This window comes from Amblyomma americanum, chromosome 9, assembly GCF_052857255.1.
Source record: "Amblyomma americanum isolate KBUSLIRL-KWMA chromosome 9, ASM5285725v1, whole genome shotgun sequence".
NCBI lineage: Eukaryota > Metazoa > Arthropoda > Arachnida > Ixodida > Ixodidae > Amblyomma > Amblyomma americanum.
The window spans coordinates 112,555,208-112,573,421 of NC_135505.1; the positions used below are offsets into that span (position 1 = coordinate 112,555,208).

The following is an 18,214-nucleotide window of genomic DNA, read 5'->3' on the forward strand; positions in this document are numbered from 1 at the left end:
GCTACAGTCATCACATTCCACTAGCCACTTGACCTCGTGACATCGTACCAATGCAGGTTCGACTGAAAAGGGACGCTCAATGTGCGGTAAACGTGAAGTTTATTCGCAAGGTCTTCGGAAGGATAGGAACACAAGGAATAAAAGCTGTCACTCCTAAAAGCCTAAACAATAAAAAGTAAAACATTTAAAATTAAACATTTCCACCAGGCAGCATTGTCCATCGTCACAAGCTTAGATCCGCTTAGCACCGTAGAACAGCTGAGCCCCGGTGCGTCGCAGTTCTTCCCACTGCATTTCCGCGTAGATACCGAGTGGACAGGGCGGGATCTCGACGGGCACCACCGCCGGTGGAATGTCGGCCACGTTAAGCTCACCCCTAGGTTGCCTGGGCAGACCCGCTGTTGCCACGGTCGGAGGAACCATCCGGCGGATGGGCACACCACCTTCCACCATGGTGGAGTTGAACGGGCCGATGGCCTCCGGAACCACACCGTTGTGTCTCTTCGGAACACTAGCTTCGTTGCAAGGTTCGTGCAGGCTGAACAGGAAGCATCCCATGCTCTCCTCCAATCCGTCGCCACTGTCGCCTTGACTGCACCGCATGGTCTCAGTTTCTTCTGTCTCCGAGATCCCAGGCGCTGAATAAGTAGTTGGCTCGGAAAACGTCGGACAAGCCGTAGCTGCTGAGACCTCACTTGGTGGCGAATGCTCACGCGATGTGGACGCATAGGGTTCTGGCGGCGGGACAGCGGAAGAGTGCGCTGCAGTCTCGAGACGAAGGCCCGGTGCTGGCGAACACAGTCCCGGATGAAGGCGTCCTCTAGCTGCGCGCCCACGTTTCGGGGCGGTGTACTTCGCAGCTGGTCCGAGGCGTGAGCGCTTCGGAGCCATCTTGTTAGCCGAGTGGACAAGCGTTCTTCGTTTTCGTCCTTTCAAAGAAGTGAATTTGGTGAAGATATGCCGGCACGCTTCCAACTGGATCACGTTATCCTACGGGTAAAATTAAAATGCGGATTGCTTAGTGAACGCATGTGTAGCATACAAAACGTCACAAGGAATTAGTGGTAGAAAAGGTGCAAAAATTTCATGCTATGAAAATGTCTGTCATGCAACTCGAATCTCACGTGTGTACTCAGATAGCACCTGTACAGGCCAAAAAAAAACTTCTTAAGTTGTTCGTTGTCGACAATTTGACCAAATCGCATCATTATTTTCCAATCGCGTCATGCAGTTCAAAGGGAACGAGAACTGTGCGCTCACGTTGAAAGTACATTCATGAAAAAAGTGACTAAGTGACGTAAGGACGACCAAAAGCTATAGACACCAGCACACCAGTGCAGCACAATAAAGCGAGCCAGTGACGAAGCTTGCACCGGCACGTGAGCGCTGCTTGCGTCATGTTGAGGGTTCCGGAGATGACATTTAACAAGCTGCGTCTGTGGTTGTGAGCATGTCTCGAATCGGTAACGCGTCCCCGACTGCCGAAGGGGAACGCAACGCTATCGCGTGCAGGTTCGAACTAAACAACAAAGAGATAATACAAAACAAAACGAAGCCGTATTTAAAATTTAAAGAAAGGAGCCGACACGAAACGAAAACAACGCTACAGAACGAAGGAAAGGGTTCAAGTACTGAGCGTCCCAGGTGAAGCGAGGTGCCTTGCAGACAGGGCGGACGCGGGTGGTGGTAGTGCGATGCGTCGCTGGCGCTGCGTCGAAGGAAGCGGCGGAAGGGAGCCAGGTGGTAGTAGGAGCGGAGAGGCACAAAGGAAGACGCCGGTGGATTCCCGTCAGCAGCCCCAGAAACTTGGCAGCAGCATGAAAAAAAAAACAGCCGAGACCCATCGACGGTGTCCCGAAACGTCGGAGGCTTAATGCAAGCTATTCAAGGGTGCCTTTCGGCAGCACGGATCCTCAGTCCATCAGTCTCCTCCACGCTTGCAGGGAACGCAAGAGGCTTGCGTCGGTGATCCGAGGGAGGTCCACGGCAGCACGGACCCAACGTCTGACGGCTGCCACCTCCACGCTTGAATGATCCGATCTCCGCCGCGCTATCTTCCTTTACACCCTGGTTTCCCGACACGTCACCTCTCCGCTCCTCGTGCTCGCCACGCTCTCTATCGCCGTTGCCTCGCACACACCATTCGCACGCGCAACGCTGGACTGGCACGCGAAGCGCTCAGCTATCGACGCACCACTGTGGACGCACCGGGTTCGAGAATAACCCGACTATTTCGTGTGCACATCACCGAGCAACAGATATCAAACTGAATTAACAGCGTTCAGCGGTGGATCTTAGGCACAGTACTCGGACCTCCAGCATTTCGCCTCCATCGAAAAGCAACCGCCGCGGCAGGGATCCAACTTGCGTTTCTCGGGCCGGTAGCAGAGCACGACGACCACAGATCCACCGCGACGGCTCGCTACGAATCCCACACAACTGGAGTTTCCGGAAAAGAATATTATGCTTAATTGAGTACAAAGCTTTTCTGAGATTAAAAAGGAATCCAAGTGTAAATAATTTATTGTCAAAATTACTAGACAGTTTTACAGCGAAGCGTATACCTCTACCCTCGAAAGAAATTTTTGTGTCGTCGTCAGTGAAAAAGCGCCAGGCTAAAGAAATACCACGAAACAAGCATCAAAACAACATGATCGATGATAAGGCGCGTGTGAACAATAGGAACGCCATCCGACGCGTTCCGGTAAACATTAGATTTGCAGCTGCTTCGAAAGGGGTTGACTTCATTCGAAGCCGTTATGTGAAGTGCAAACCGCATAATGTATGATAAAGGTGGTGGCATAACTGGCTAAATATAATAAAGAAGTGAAAAAAAGATCTAAAGAATTGGAGTACGCTTAAGCTTCGTCTTTAACAGTCGTACGCGACACCCTGTTGCACCATTGCCAAGGAATCCATAGTACGCGATGGTCCGTTCATCGCGACGCCTTGCCCGTGGGACAATTTAAGGAAAGAACACATCTTGATGGACACACGAACCGCGCCGTGAGGCAACTGGATTAGATTGGAAAGCGTTTATTGTCAGCACTGAGCCCTGGTGGGCACTATACTAGATTGCTACGAGCCCATGGCTCTCGGCGACCTTGTGAGCCACTCAGTAGCCTGGACTTGCGTCAACGGGTCTGAACTGCCCAGTATAGCCTCCAACCGCTCTAGAAAATTGACTGGTAGTAGGTCCGCCAATGGCGGCGCCTGTTTACAGCTCCATAGAATGTGGTCGTATCCGGCTATCTCGCCGCATTATTTGCAAGTCGGATTGGTTTTAGGAAAAGGAAATGACGCCTGTCTCACATATATCGGTATATTTAAGGGAAGGAATATTTCCAACGCGCGGTGCCGACATTTACAACTACGCGTTCCCGTAAACATCAAGTTTGCAGCTGCTTCGAAAGGGATTGACGTCATCCGAAGCCCTCGTGTGAAGTGCAAACCGCATAATGTATGATAACGGCGCCGGGAAACAATGGGAAGCGCGTTCCTTTTCCCCGCGTGTGTTTCATGGTAAATAATACGGTTGCGTTTTCGTGTCGTTGTCATCAGCAAAAAACGCCAGGCTTAAAATTGAATGCAAACAGTATATCCACGTGTGTGATTTTCGAGTGACGTCGCAATGAGTAATTTGGTGTCGTTTTACAGCTTCGCTGTACGACCACCTTCACAGCGTGAATTGGAGCCATAACTTTTTTCTGTAGCATTACGCAATGCCATTTCTGTAGATTTGTTTTGCTCTAAAATCGTATTGCTTTCCAGCACTGTCTTTCTTTTGTAAAAATGTGACGCACTGTTGTAATAAACCAGTGTAAGTTCCGCGCTCTGTCCTGTTGGTTTCTTCCTCGTCCCTTGCCTTTTTTGCGCGGTTTCAAGATGCATTCTACGAATAGTCACCAACTAGCCCGTCTCTCTCTATTATACTTGTTAATGTCAAACCAGCAACGTCCAAACAGTCTAGCAGCAACACTGCAAAGTGGGGAAGCATTTCAGCAACGGCGGTTTTGGAATTTACGTGTGTTCTGGATCAACACCAATCAGCCCTAAAGTCATTAACAAATACAGAAAAGCAGTTGCTCAGCCGCTCTAATCTGTCTTCCGAAGAACTCGCCACTCTTGATGTATACAAAGACAAAAAGTGGGCCGAGATAAACGCCATCAAGTACAAGAAGCTTTCGCGCGACAAGGTCTTCCTGTCCGCGCAATGCCAGCCCCCGCTGTTACTGCCATCCCTGTTGCAAAACTCAATTATCAATCTTTCCAACTTCACCTTGACTCATGACGACGAGAGTTCCCTAACACATGGCCTAAATTTCTGCCCGCGTCCGGTGGGTTCAATGAGTTTCAGTTGTTTAGTGACTTAGAAAATTTTGCCCGTAATATGAGACTTAAGGAGTACTTCCATGACCGACCACAATATCCCAAACGTGATGAAAATTTGCCGTCGCAAAATCTCTGGACCCCGCCAACTCAGAGAGAAAACTGCCTCGACATCAACATTAACGCAGTCCAAAAAGATGTACCCGAAGCATGCAATACCAAAAAGAACTTTCGCCACATACTTTTTGCAAAAGAAGCTGCAGCAACAAAAAAAACTAGCTTCTCAAACTGACATTGTTATTAAGCCCGCAGACAAGGGTGGTGCCTTCGTGGTCATGAACAGAACTTATTATGTCGCTGAAGCGGAAAGGCAACTTAGAGATACCGCATTTTACCTTCTCCTAGACAGCAATCCAACTGCCAAGTTTAAAATTGTTTTGGAAGAGACGCTATCCAATTTTATTCTCGGTAATACACTAGATAAAAGTACAATCAGTTCAATAATTCCATAAGCCCTGTACCAGGCAGATATTGCTTACAGCCCAAAATTGACAAACCTAACAACCTTGGGCGAACTATTCATTTCCGGAATAGGAACCGTAACTGAAATGCTGTCAAGCTACGTTGACACCCTCATCAACAAAATTCCTACTACAGTTCAGCCCTTCATAAAGGACACAGCACATTTCCTATCTGACATAGCCGAACTCAACATTCCCCATGGTGCCTTGCTTGTATCCCTTGATTTTGCGTCGCTTTATACCAACATTCCTCACTCCGATGGCATTCGGTCAGTTGTGCAGCTTTTCAAGAAGCAAAACTTAAGTTTTAATGTTTATGGCTCTACGCTAGCCATACTTGTGAAATTAAAACTCGAACTTAACCACTCCGAATTTGATAGCAGACACTATGTTCAGATAAACGGGACATCGATGGGTACACGGACCGGTCCTTACTATGCCAATTATTTATGGGTTTATTAGAAGACCAGTTTCTTGTACACAACCATTAAAACCCTTCTACTACAAGAGATTCATGACGACACTTTTCTCATTAGGCAACATGGTGAAGCAGAACTTCCATAATTGATCTCTACTTTTAGTAACGCGCATGAGGTCATTATTTTCTCTCATTTCAACTCGCCAACCACAATTAGCTTTCTAGATGTGACAGTATCAATAAAAAATAGCAAACTTATCACGGATTTATACCAGAAACCTAGTGACAGACCTCAATACTTACACTTCGAAAGCAGCTATCTTAAACACTAGAAGACTAGCATCTCATATGAACAAGCCGTCCGCATTAAATGAATATGTTCTGAGGAGCGCGATTTCAATAGAAACTGTACCAACCTCCGAGACGCTCTAATTAAGCGGAAATCTCCAGCGCGACTAATAAACGCAGACCTTCTTGACCGCGAGGCACTCCTCAAAGCGGAAAACCAACCATCTAGTCAATCACAAATTAACCTGGTACTAACTCACTCAACATGGCCGGACATTTCGTAAAAGCACCATATCATCCACATGCAGAGTGAACGACTCTAGCACATTTTGTAGCAAGCGTCCCGTGTTGTCTTCCGCCGCGCGAAAAACCTCCGTGACATTCTCACTTCTTCTAAAACAAGCACAAGTGTGCCAATCGGCTGTCACCTATGCAAAAAAATCGCGTTGTAAAGTATGCGTGCAGATGACGTCATCAGTAATGACTTCCAGCACAGCATCAAACTTTATTGTGGAAATTCGAGGCAACATTTCATGCGATACCAGCAACGTAATCTACATGCTTGAATGTTCAATCTGTGGAATTCAATATATTGGCCAAACATAAACACCGTTCAAATATCGTTTTAATAATCATAAAGCTCATTGAAAGACAGTGCTTAACCTTCATATCTCTAAACACGTCAACGATACTAAGAACCATTTTGAAAAAAATCCAAGTAACTGTACTATAATCAGGCTTCAAGACCAACCATGAACGCGAAGTTCGTGAATAATTCCTTATACAAAAGTTCAGTAATGTCTCTTGAGGTCTGGATGAAAATATTGAGAAGGTGACTTGCCTTCCGTCACAACCTCATTACTTTATAGTACCCTGCCGTGTTTCATTTACGCTGATCATTTTTGTCCCCTTTTTCCATTGTTTTGCACTATCTTTGCTTCTTTAGTACAATGCCTATCGCTGAAATGACATCTCAGCACCATACCCCATAGCCTTTCACATGAGGCGTTGTTTAATCAACAATGGTATTCATCTGCGTTCTCATGTATCTGATTTTTTCTGTTGTTGTTCGCCTACTCTGGTGCGTTTGAGCACACGACCAATCATTTCGCAATGATATAATTGCAGTGATCCTTCACGATGACTTAATCATTTTTGACTGTGCTTACTAACGCTTTTTCTTTCATTGCCGACTCACACTTAAGTTTTCGCAGCTGCGATCCGCCAACCGGAATGTTTCCCTCACCACGTACATGTACTTATGAAAGCTTTGTGTTCCGCATGTACCTCTGACGAAGGCCGGACTTCAGTCGAAACGGTAGTAATGAAGTGCTTTTCTCCGGTACCTTCTTACAGCTACATACCCCAGAAACCGGCGTCTTTTCATTTCAGATATATATAGATTCATGGGCAAGTTGCTCAGGTGTGCAGGTTGCCACGTGCCCACCTTGGACCTTTGGGCCAGCCAGAAAGACCAGAATAGCGAAGGCGAAGCCCGTGAATGCGGTGTTGAGTTCTAAAGCACTAAAACAGCAGTTGTGCTAAGTTTTCAGAGTCTAGCAGTTGTCGGCGTCGATCCTGGTCAGCATTCAAGTGTGATTCACGGCACGAGTTCCCACATTATTCGAAGCTGGTCGTCTTCCGCGTATCCTTCACTGAGGAGAGCTTCGAGGATGAAAAAATCATCAGAACAACGTGGTCTGTTACTCGTCACTTTAGGCCTTTTCTCTGCGACACCCCAAGGTGGTTCATACTCCAGCACGCGCGCTGTACCTCCTTTCGGATGAACGATGCTCATGCGGATCTTGTGCTGGAATGGCCACTGCACGGCATCGTCCATGTCACCAACGTGCAGGATATACCTTGCGTGTAGTGCCACAGGTCCCTCATTTTTTACGGCCAGCACTCCAGGAGACATGCAGTAGCCGCGGAGGTACACTTTCTCGCTGTCATACGCAGCCCAGCCTTCCTTTGCTGCAGTGTCCTGAAGCGATTTCACGGCCTTTACAAAAAACAAGCACTGTGCCGCTTGTAGCTTCGTGTTGCGGGGCACATTGTAGACGTTTTCCGAGGTCTTTTCACCATTTCTCTTCACTTCAGCTTTGATTTCTTCTATGGCAGCAACGATCTGCGCCAAGTTGTCTTGAGTTTTTCTCAATTCATCTCTCACTGTTCTCTCCAAAGTGATTACACTTCTCGAAGAAGCGTTAACAGTATCGCTGCTTGTGGCAAAACAGTCCTTGAGTTGTTCATTTGACGTAGCCATTTCAAGAAGGCTTTTCTCTAAAATTTCATTACTTTGTTTTGTTGAAACTGCCAGTTCTTGTCTCAACGTGTTTATGCCGTGAGAAATCTCGTCTAATCTGTCTCCATGCGTGCTAATGCCGGAAGCCATTGGCCTCAGATATGAAGCGATTTCATTCGCCTGCCTTTCAAAGGATCCTTTGAAAGAAGAGAGGAATTCCGTTTCATCGACAAGACTTGGTGGACCGTCACTTGCAGATTGGAGAAGCATCGAAGGGTTGCATGAGGCCGACCGGAGATGCGTGCGCACGTCTCTGCAAAGAACGATGGCCGGGCACTTGGTACAATGGACAGAGTGGTGTTCACATTCCAGCAGAAAATGCTCGCTGATCCCTGAAGCAGCGGTCGAATACTGGCAGCCATTTCCTTCGTTCCAGCACTTGACCTGAAACGAGACGAGAAAAGAGGCGCCGCTTGGAGATAAGTCATTATCCCCTCCCAGAGAGACAGTTATGACCATGTCTCAGTACAGCAATTAGCGCTACGATCTGAAAACCTTTCTATATTACTACCAACAATGGCAAACACATGTTCTGCTCTCTTGTTTCCTGATTCCTCTTGAGAAATAAAATGCTTGAACATGGTATCTCACTTTTTCAAAATAAGCCAGCGTCATACATCTCCAACCTTCTTGGACAAAAAGTTTGAATACTGGAAGAATGTAAGCTAGTGGTATAGAAATATTGAAAGTAACGGTCCATTCTTCCGATATGTTGCAAAATCTTTATTTCATAGCGTTTCCACCACTCGCATTGAGCATTTAAGACTGCCGCAGAAAACCAATGGGGAACGCTTTGGCCTACAGCAGAATTAATAGCAAAAAAAATGCGACCCTGCTAACGGGAGATCTGCAGATATATTGATTGTTATAGCTGAAATCTTACAATATATAAAGACACTGCGCTCATTAACTTTTCCCTTTCAAAAATGCTTACGTCCACAATTTCTGGATATGTTACGGTGTGTATTGAAGTTGCTCCGTGCAGCTTGCCCAGTATTGTACTGATAGAACATGCAGAAACATTTTTGGACGTTTTACCAATGAAAGATTTTTTAAGTTTTCATACTTCAAAGCCAAGCTCGATTTCGAAGGGTAGACTATGAAACTGTGGCCTGAGAAGCCATGAAAATAACCCCTTCTGTTAGCACCGACATTCCCAGCCACAGATGGCAGATCGCATGCTGTTGGTCGTCGAACAAGATAGCGCACTGCCGCTTATGGCGCTGGAAATGGTCCAGCTCCGGAGCGTTATCGAGGCGCTCCGCACCAACTCTATCGCCCTTTCTTTAGGCGGGCCTGATAGAATGGCACACGGACCGGGAGGACGTGCCTATCTTTAGCATAGCAAGAAGAACAAAAGACGCGGCTATAGACATTGGAGAAATGAAAAAAAAATTGGGATATGTTGGCCGTGCGCTACTGACACGTAAAGCTTTCCGCTAAACATTCAGTCGTACCACAACATAGGAAACACAGAACGCCACCAGTTCCGCGAGCCAATTATAATGGGTTAGAAAGTGAGCCGCTTGATTAGGGTGAAAATATGATAAAGGAATGCAGAAGCTGCTGTGAACTTCTTGTTTTCCCTCTATGAAAATCAAGATCGCTTTTACACTGCCCTTTATATGATCGAGAAAAATATATTTTTTTGCCTATATATAAGATCTTTATAACCCTAGAGCTAACTTTCATACGTCTTTATTAACAATTTACAACAGTTATAGAAACATTGGCAGCAACTCTCAGACGAGAGCTCTGATCACTGGATCAGGAAGAAAGGAAAACACCGTGCTTTTTTGAGCGTCAAAAACTTGGTCCCCTTGCAAAATTCCCAGGCCCGTAATTTAGATTCAGGACCTTGCAGCGCTGCTTGCATAACATCTCTCCGGAAGCTCAGCAGGTATTTCAAGTGCATAAATAGCTCGGATGCAGCCTTTACGCATTCAAAATGAAAAAGCAACGAATGGATTTTTCGTATCTATTTCTGGAAAGTTTATGACTTCGCAACATTTTCTCTAGTTTCATCCTTTAACATGATGCCCGCTTCATTGCACAAATACTTCGAAATAATGCCGCGCAAGACGCCATTAAACAGGTTTCAGGACAAATTTCTTTCACTGAACACTTGTGCATTCGTACTTTTGTCCACTGGAGAGGAAATATAGACACCCTATGACTATTTCTGCGGCAAGCATCGAAGTAGGAATGAAAATAGCGCAGACAGATAGCATCACCACCTTAAAGGTGCATTAAAGAGGATCTCGAACTAGCTTTTCTACCGCGGGAACGCGATCTACACGCTTTATGCATTCATAAAAACTAACTATTGTCCTGTGCGACCGATTTTCTTATTAAACCGGATTAATTACACGTCCCGGCTCCCGCCTTTTTTGTTAACTTACTTCCAAGAAGAGCATTAATCAACCAACGCCTTTCAGCAACTCCCCCGTAGTGGGTATGTGCTATCTTTATTTGAGGCCAACCAACTATTTTCGCGTGGCGGCTCGCCGCTCTTCCATCAGTGGAGTAATACGTAATAATAATAATAATAATAATAATAATAATAATAATAATAATAATAATAATAATAATAATAATAATAATAATAATAATATAATAATAATTGGTTTTCGGGGAAAGGAAATGGCGCAGTATCTGTCTCATATATCGTTGGACACCTGAACTGCGCCGTAAGGAAAGGAATAAAGGAGGGAATGAAAGAAGAAAGGAAGAGAGAGGTGCCGTAGTGGAGGGCTCCGGAATAATTTCGACCACCTGGGGATCTTTAACGTGCACTGACATCGCACAGCACACGGGCGGGCGCCTGAGCGTTTTTCCTCCATAAAAACGCAGCCGCCGCGGTCGGGTTCGAACCCGGGAACTCATACTTACCTGGTGCTGGGAGTAATACGTAGTAATACAGAGTGATGTGTGAAAGCAAAGAGTCCACGCGTATTTTTATTTCCGTGGGCCCAATTTGCGGATATGTTGTCTGCGACTGAAACTATTCATTAATGGAAACCTAAAAATCGAAATAAAAACGAAAACGGAGCAGCCACTCGATTGGCCGAAAAGCACCTCACGCATTCGTTGACTCGTATTCTCGGAGTTTACTTCGAAAAAAAAGGCGGAAGCCGGGACGTTTCATCGATTTAAATGAAGAAAATCGGTCACACAGGACAACAATTCAAAGTTTCTAAACGTGCTCGGAACGTAGATATCGAGTTCCCGCGGTAAAAACAACTCAAACATTTGAACTTTGGTTGTTGGCGAAAGGAAATGGCACAGTATCTGTCTCACATCTCGTTGGACACCCGAACCACGCCGGAAGGGAAGGGATAAAGGCGGGAGAGAAACAAGAAAGAGGTGTCGTAGTGGAGATCTCCGGAATAATGTCGGCCACCTGGCTATCTTCAACGTGCACTGACATCGCGCAGCACACGGGCGCTTTTGCGTTTCGCCTCCATCGAAATCCGACCGCGGCGGCCGCGTTTCGATGGACATATCCGTATTGTCCGGACCCGTGGAGTATCTGTTACGGGTCCAAGTTGGACTTATTTTTGGAAATGTGGCGGAGAGTTTGAAGGTTGCTTCACTCCCGCCACCGGTTGGCCCGGTATTGCACTACCTCCAGGAACGGCCTTGTCTTTAGCGCGTCTTTGCTATCCTGTCTTTCTGTCCCGTCTTACAACTCTCCTATCTGCACGTGGTAGCGATTGTGGCTCTGCTTGAGCCAGTGAGCAGGCCTGTGCACTTTCCTTTCTTTTTTCCTGGCAGTAACAGACAGACCGCGTTTCGATGGAGGCGAAACGCTAAGGCGCCCGTGTGCTGTGCGATGTCAGTGCACGTTAAAAATCCCCAGGTGGTCGAAATCATTCTGTAGCCCCCCCCCCCCCCCCCCCCCCCCCCCCCAGAATCGTCTTTAGTGCACCTCTAAGTTTTATTTTTTGCTTACCTCTCTCCTCAGCAGCTCGTCTCCAGGGAACTCCTTGAGGTCGACGTCCTCGACCTCGAAGCTGTTACCGTCGACCGGACACAGATTCGAACCCTCCTGGGAGCACTGTGCGTTGCAAGACTCGCACAGCACGTGCATGCAGGGCAGGAGAGCGGTCCTCTTGCGAACCAGTCCGCAGGCGCTGCATATCCGGTTGGCTGGAATAGGCTTGAGAAAAGTCAGGGGCCTCCAGTCCAATTCTGGGGAGAACCCGACCAGCGTGTACAGGCGGCTTGCTGGAGGCATACTTCGTCCCGTCTGCTCGCTCCGCCGGCTGATTCAGGAACTACGTGGTCTGCTCCCGCGCCGCAAGAGGAGAGCTCTTATCAACAAAGGTCGTTGAAAAGCGGCTGTAGCGAGCGCGAGTCGATGCCAGCGCGCGCACCGGAAAAAGAAAAAAAAAACAAATCTACTGGGCATTCCTGCAGGCGCGCGCGGCAGCAAGCGTATCCCAGCGCAGGGGCCAGGACTTCCTCCCCCCCCCCCCCCCCCCCGGACCTTGGCGAAGCAGGGCGCGCGCGGACATATGATCTAGATGCTTCTAGAGCCCTCCAGAAGGCGGGGGGAGGAAGAGGTAGTTTAACGTGTGCTGCGACGCCTTCTCTCGCCCCCAGCGCCCTCGCCCGCTTCTGGAAATTTAGAACCAGGCTATTTAAGAGCGCGTTGCATCATGGTGGTTGGTTGGTTGGTTGTGATTTAATATCTGCTACGGGTCCCATGCGGACCGAAGATATTGTCACGTAGTGGTGACAGCAGTCGAAGCAGCGATGAAGCCGGACAAAAGGTCTTCGAAAAGAAAACTGTTTATTGGGCTGACTTGCACCCAAAATGGACTGAATCACTCGGCGGCGGCGAAGCGACAAGCGTGCTCGGCGGTCGTCGAACAGAATGCCCGCCGCGGTCGGCCGTGCTCAATTAAAATCTGATAGCGAACTTTCGAGATAAAGCGTGCAAAGTTACAAGAACATTCCGGAACAACGTAGAATCAGCTCTGCCTGGCTGCGATCAATCGAGATAAATCTAGTCGCGTCTTGCGTCGCAAACAAAGGGATAAAGTGGTGTGGCGGCAGATTTGAAAAACGAGCAAATACTGCAAATATTCGCGGCATTACTAAATTTATTTATGGAAATATGGCGGAGTGCGTGAAGCACTCCGGCACGGGTTGGCCCGGTATTGCACTGCCTCCGGGATCGACTCGGACATATAAGAGCGCGTGCGTCTTTCCTTATCTTTCCTATCTTATCTTCCGACTCTCCTACTTTCAGCACGTGAGCGGCGGTTGTGGCTCAGCTTGAGCCAGTGGGCAGGCTCATGCAATTTCCATTTCATTCTTCTTAACAGCAACAGCACCGGCATGTTACGCGGTTTTTCGTCAGGCTTCGCCGAGCGGAGTAGGCAGACCCCGGCTTTCGGCAAGCCGTGAAGCTTGGAGCTCGAGCGTTAATTTTTGTCAGCTTTGGTAGCATAAGTGTGCAGCCCCTGTTGTTTGTGTCTAGTTGTTTGTGTAGTGTTTTTAAATGGTTATAAAAGTACACTTTCTTTGTTCGTGCGTGTGTCTCGATCGTCCGTCGTCTGCCTGCCGGGTACGAGTCCAGCGCCAAATAAGCGAGCACCTCGACGTAAGCGACGTGCAAAAAAGGAAGAACCATTTGACATCTTTACTGAATGTCGTCAAGGCGGTAATCGCGCCCGAATCCGCTGCCTTTCTTCCGTCGTGGGGAGAACGGCTGGCAGAGGAAAATTCTCTTCCATCGAAGTATGTGAACGGATTACTTTTCGCGCGGTAAAGATATCGCGGACACGGCTAAAGGTGCAGTTTTAGAATATTTCACGAGCACCTAACTTAGCGAAGCAAAAGTGGCGTGTCCCTTAGTGATTCCGTCTTCGAAGTGAACAAGCTTTCTGACCTTATGACAGTGCATAGGCGGATACGTGGTTCATGTTGCGTGATGACACACTGTCTTGAAAAAACACTTTGGGGGGAACGGCACAATGCACGAAAGGCAGGCGCACCGTTGGCTGTTGTTGCTCCTTGAGGACGGCATTTGTGAAAATGACGGATTCCGCAGCTTTATGCAGAACTTCAATATTTCTTTCCTTCATAATGTCATTTCGCTTACATGTTGAATACAGTGTCCTATACACTCGGAATTAAGCCTTCAAAATCGCTGACTGTATGCGCTCGCCACTTGGTTCCAGAGATTTCGGAGCGAGGAAAACGGCTCAACACTTAAACCCAGATTTAAAAAAAAAACACAACTAAAGAACATAATCTCGGGCGATCGGTCAGGAAGATTTCCATCAAAAAGCTTCATTTTTTGCGCAAAGCCGGCACAACAACAGGGGCCATTAACGGAAAAAGCACCACATTCTTATCTGGGAGACACCGCCGAGCTTTCTTTATTAACAACAAATAGGACCAACGTGTTCAGCTTAAGCACATTCTTTTGTAGCACAATAGGCGCATATTTCTGTGAAAAATTTCGCTTGACCTGATTTTAAGAGCTTAACGATATCCTCAAAAAACGCGAAATTTAAGTAGTTTTATAGAAACCAGTATAGTTCACATATACTTCCGCGAATCTTTGTACTTTTTGTTCGTTCACGTTCACAGCAACCGGAACGCAGCTTTATCATTTTGTTTGTGACGGGAGATACGGCCGGACTTATCTCGATATTGCGGCCATGCGCGGCTGATCCCACACTGATCCAGATTGTTTTAGTTGCTTTTGGTTTCTTATCTAGAAGGTTCCTCGCCAGGTTTAAATATCGCGCGTCGAAGTGTGGCAGGCATTCCGTTCGACGACCGCCGAGCACGCTTGTTGCTATCGCCGTCGATTGATTTTCTTTACGGGCGCAGGAAAGCCGAATAACTAGATTCTTTACGAAGCCTTTGTCTTCCTGACTGCCCGACTACCGTCACCACTACGTGACAATGTGATGACGTACCGTCCGCAAGAAAATTAGAGAACGCTGCGGTTACCCGCATTGGAGGAATGCGAGAGAGTTGACGCCTCCTCGACACTCACCGCCTTTCAAATTTGGCGCCATGGTCGCTTTCCCGTCCACTTAATTCTTCACTTTTTTCCAATTTCCCCAATTGCTCGCCCTAATTAATCAGTTTTATTCTCATTATACCCTCTTTTCATCTCGATCACTCATTTTGGGCTTTCAAATTTAGCGCCACGTTTGCTTTCCCGACCACTTACTACATACCCGTCCAGCCTATTCAACCATCCATTGATTTTGTTTCTAATTAATTACAAATTAATATATTCCAATCAACCTTCTTACTCAAATAACTGTCACTCATCGAACACATTTCAATCCATTTCCAACTTTACTTTCAGTTCTTTGCCTATTTTTTCACTATTTTGCCATCCACAGCCGTTTTCCCATCCACTCACTATATTGACGTCCGCGCTATTTCGACGTTTTTATTCACATTATTGGCTCTAATTAACTAAGCAATCATCCTACTGACATCAATTTCTTTACGCATCATTCTGACGTCGTCCTCTATCGATCAAAACCATTCGTTTGATGCTATCCCTTCCGAGAACGTCACAATCGCTGCGGGCACGTTTTGGTGACACGCTTGGGTCGACATAGCCCCGTCGACATAGCCTAGAAATGCTTTCGCATCAATAACCAGTTTATTTTCTAAGCCATTTTCGTTGTCTTCATGACTGCCCGACTGTCGTCACCACTACGTGCCAATATAATGACATGTCGTCATCAAGAATAATATTAACTGACAGGGAAGCTCTCATGGAAGTTTACACGTCCAGAACATGGCAGCTAACGGGGCGTATTAGCGGCGCCAGGTAGATGAAGTTGAGTAATTTTGTCAGAAGGAACGCAAAACGGCACGTCAGGAATACGCATGCAGTGGGGCAAAGGCCAATATTTAGTTATTGCTCTATGAACTTTAAATTTTCATTAATAAGAACCTAGGATTTAGCTAACACGGTCTGCCAGATTTCCACTACAGTTTGATTAAGGTTGAAAGGATTGGCTGTTTTTAAGCAGCGAAAAAAGATTGAAAAGTTTTTCTTGGTGAACGAGCGGCCGGCAAGATGCGAAACTCTGCACGCCATACTTTTCAAAACTGTGCAGCTCAAATGAAAAAGCGGCCTTTATTGACGTATTTCTACATTGTATCTTGATATTGGTTGTAGAACTCGCTAATTTTAGGAATGTTTGCATATTCAGTTCTCACAAAAAAAAATGCTATAGCAGCAGGCTACACATGGAGACAAACGTGACATTGTGATATTTTTTAAAGATATCGAGTGAACAGTTTTTTGCTTGACCTAAAGCTCTGCACTCGTATCGATCTAAAGGGTTGTCCGAAAACCCAGAAGGCAAATAATAATTCCGGAGTGGTGGGGCCAAGATGCGAATCGTGAGAGCCAATAACATAATATTTCCGTATATTGCGTTCTTTCTTCTTCTCGACCGCTGAGCAGAACTTCTTAGTACAAACCGCGTCTTACATACAAAAATAAAAACCTTATACCTACTTGTAATACTGATTTATGGTATACTTCGAATTTCCGCATAAACTACAAATTTCAGTAATTACAGCACAACCTCCCATAAATACTCAATCAAAATCAATATGTCCAGCTAAGTTCATGTAAACTGCTTCAAGAATCTTTTTTCAACTTATAAATAGCAGTGTTTTGGTACATGTTTGCTTAACTCATCTATTATTTCCGTTACTTTTACGTTATCTTGGGTTCAGTTATGATTGTATAAATCTACAGTTTTATTCAAATATGTACATATAATGTATTCTGGTATTATTTCTGATACTGTTGAAACTTAGCTTGTTTGTGTTTTGGAAAACTACGCAAAGTTATTATTGTATACAGTCTCTGCTATACTCCATTTTTTTCATTGTTTCTGTTAATTATAGTTGTTAGCAACTATTTCAGTACTGCCTTGTAGAGATTTTCTGGCCCATGTGAAGCTGCGATTTACAACTTTTAGCCCAGATGTTCTTCCCGACTTCTGGTAAAATAAATTGAATTGAATAATGCGCTGATTGCACCAGGCAGCACCAGTGGAAAACAAGCATTTTCGTATCTTTAAAGACACCCTCCACCAAAAATATAGAAAGTGAGAGAATGTGGAGAATGAAATTCGGCAATTTTGTTTAAAAGAACCTGTTGCGCTAAAGGCTACTCTGGTTTAACACTGATTTCCGTGGTCTCTATGTCGACTTTCTGTATGTATGTATGCGACATGGTGGGGGGGAACATTCGTTCTCTTTACCAGGTATTGAACTTGCCAAATTTTAGTGTACGCGGCGAGATTACGATGTATCTCCATTCAATTCTAAGTGTTCATTTACGCTGATATTTTGTCGCATGCTCTTGCTATGTCCTATCCGAGTGCTTGCATTATCCTCTATTATTGTTTTACTTGTTTATATATTTGTCTCCTCGGCGCTAATGTATGAAGAATACTGTGGTACAACCCCAACTGTGATGCCCCTGCGGGCGAGTGTAGGTACATGTGTAAATAAATAAATGAAAAACAACGACAATTCGTGCGGCGAGCAAGAACCATGGTTGGTACAGCACACTGACAGTGGAACAAGTTCCGTTGCAGCCTGGCGTATACAATAACGTCACAAACTCGCTACCAGCTACTGCGATTTGAGCCACACCGCATGTCCATTCGGCACGCAAGGGGCAAAGAAGTAAGAACTATTATACAAGAATAAAATTCGAAGGCGGGAAATTGAAAAGAAACGCGTTGCCAGGCTACGCGCAAAGTCTGGCTGTACAACTGCCGACTATGCGGCCGCTTATGGAACAAAGCGTTAAGAATCACTACGGCGACCCGAATTGGAGGAATGCGAAAGCATTGACGCCTCCTCGACATCCGTCGCTCTTTTTGCACCTCATCGAGTTCATTGACGTTTGCTTCTAAATAATTAGCTAATTAATCTATGTCAATCAAACTTTTGTTTCATTAATAATCACTCAACAAACACATTTCAATTCCTTTCATACTTTATTTCCACTTTTTTACCTATTTTTCACTATTTTTTTCACTATACGGCTGTTTTCCCGTCCACTCACTATATCGACGTGCGCGCTATTTCGACTTTTTTTACATTATTGGCTCTAATTAAGTAACTAATCATCCTGTTGACATCAATATTTTTGGACACCATCCTTACATCGTCCCTCTTTCGATCACAACCGTTAGTTTGACTCGATCTCTTTTGATAACGTCTCAATCGCTGCGGACATGTTTTGGTGACACGACCCTGTCGACATAGCTTAGAAATGCTTTCGCATTAAAAACTCGCGTCATTTTACTTAACAAAAACTAGGAG

At 45.8% G+C, this 18,214-nt stretch overlaps 1 protein-coding gene and 1 pseudogene across 1 annotated transcript; one reads left to right on the forward strand and one right to left on the reverse strand.

The window, feature by feature from the left end:
* Positions 1-7,156: 7,156 nt before the first annotated feature.
* LOC144103598 (uncharacterized) lies at positions 7,157-12,144 on the reverse strand. Its single transcript, XM_077636273.1, has 3 exons — positions 11,817-12,144; positions 8,057-8,245; positions 7,157-7,540 (listed from the first exon to the last, which is right to left on the reverse strand). The coding sequence occupies exons 1-3, from the start codon at positions 12,099-12,101 to the stop codon at positions 7,157-7,159; spliced, it is 858 nt and encodes a 285-aa protein (XP_077492399.1). The 5' UTR covers positions 12,102-12,144.
* Positions 11,362-11,511, forward strand: LOC144105813 (U2 spliceosomal RNA; annotated as a pseudogene).
* Positions 12,145-18,214: the final 6,070 nt, after the last annotated feature.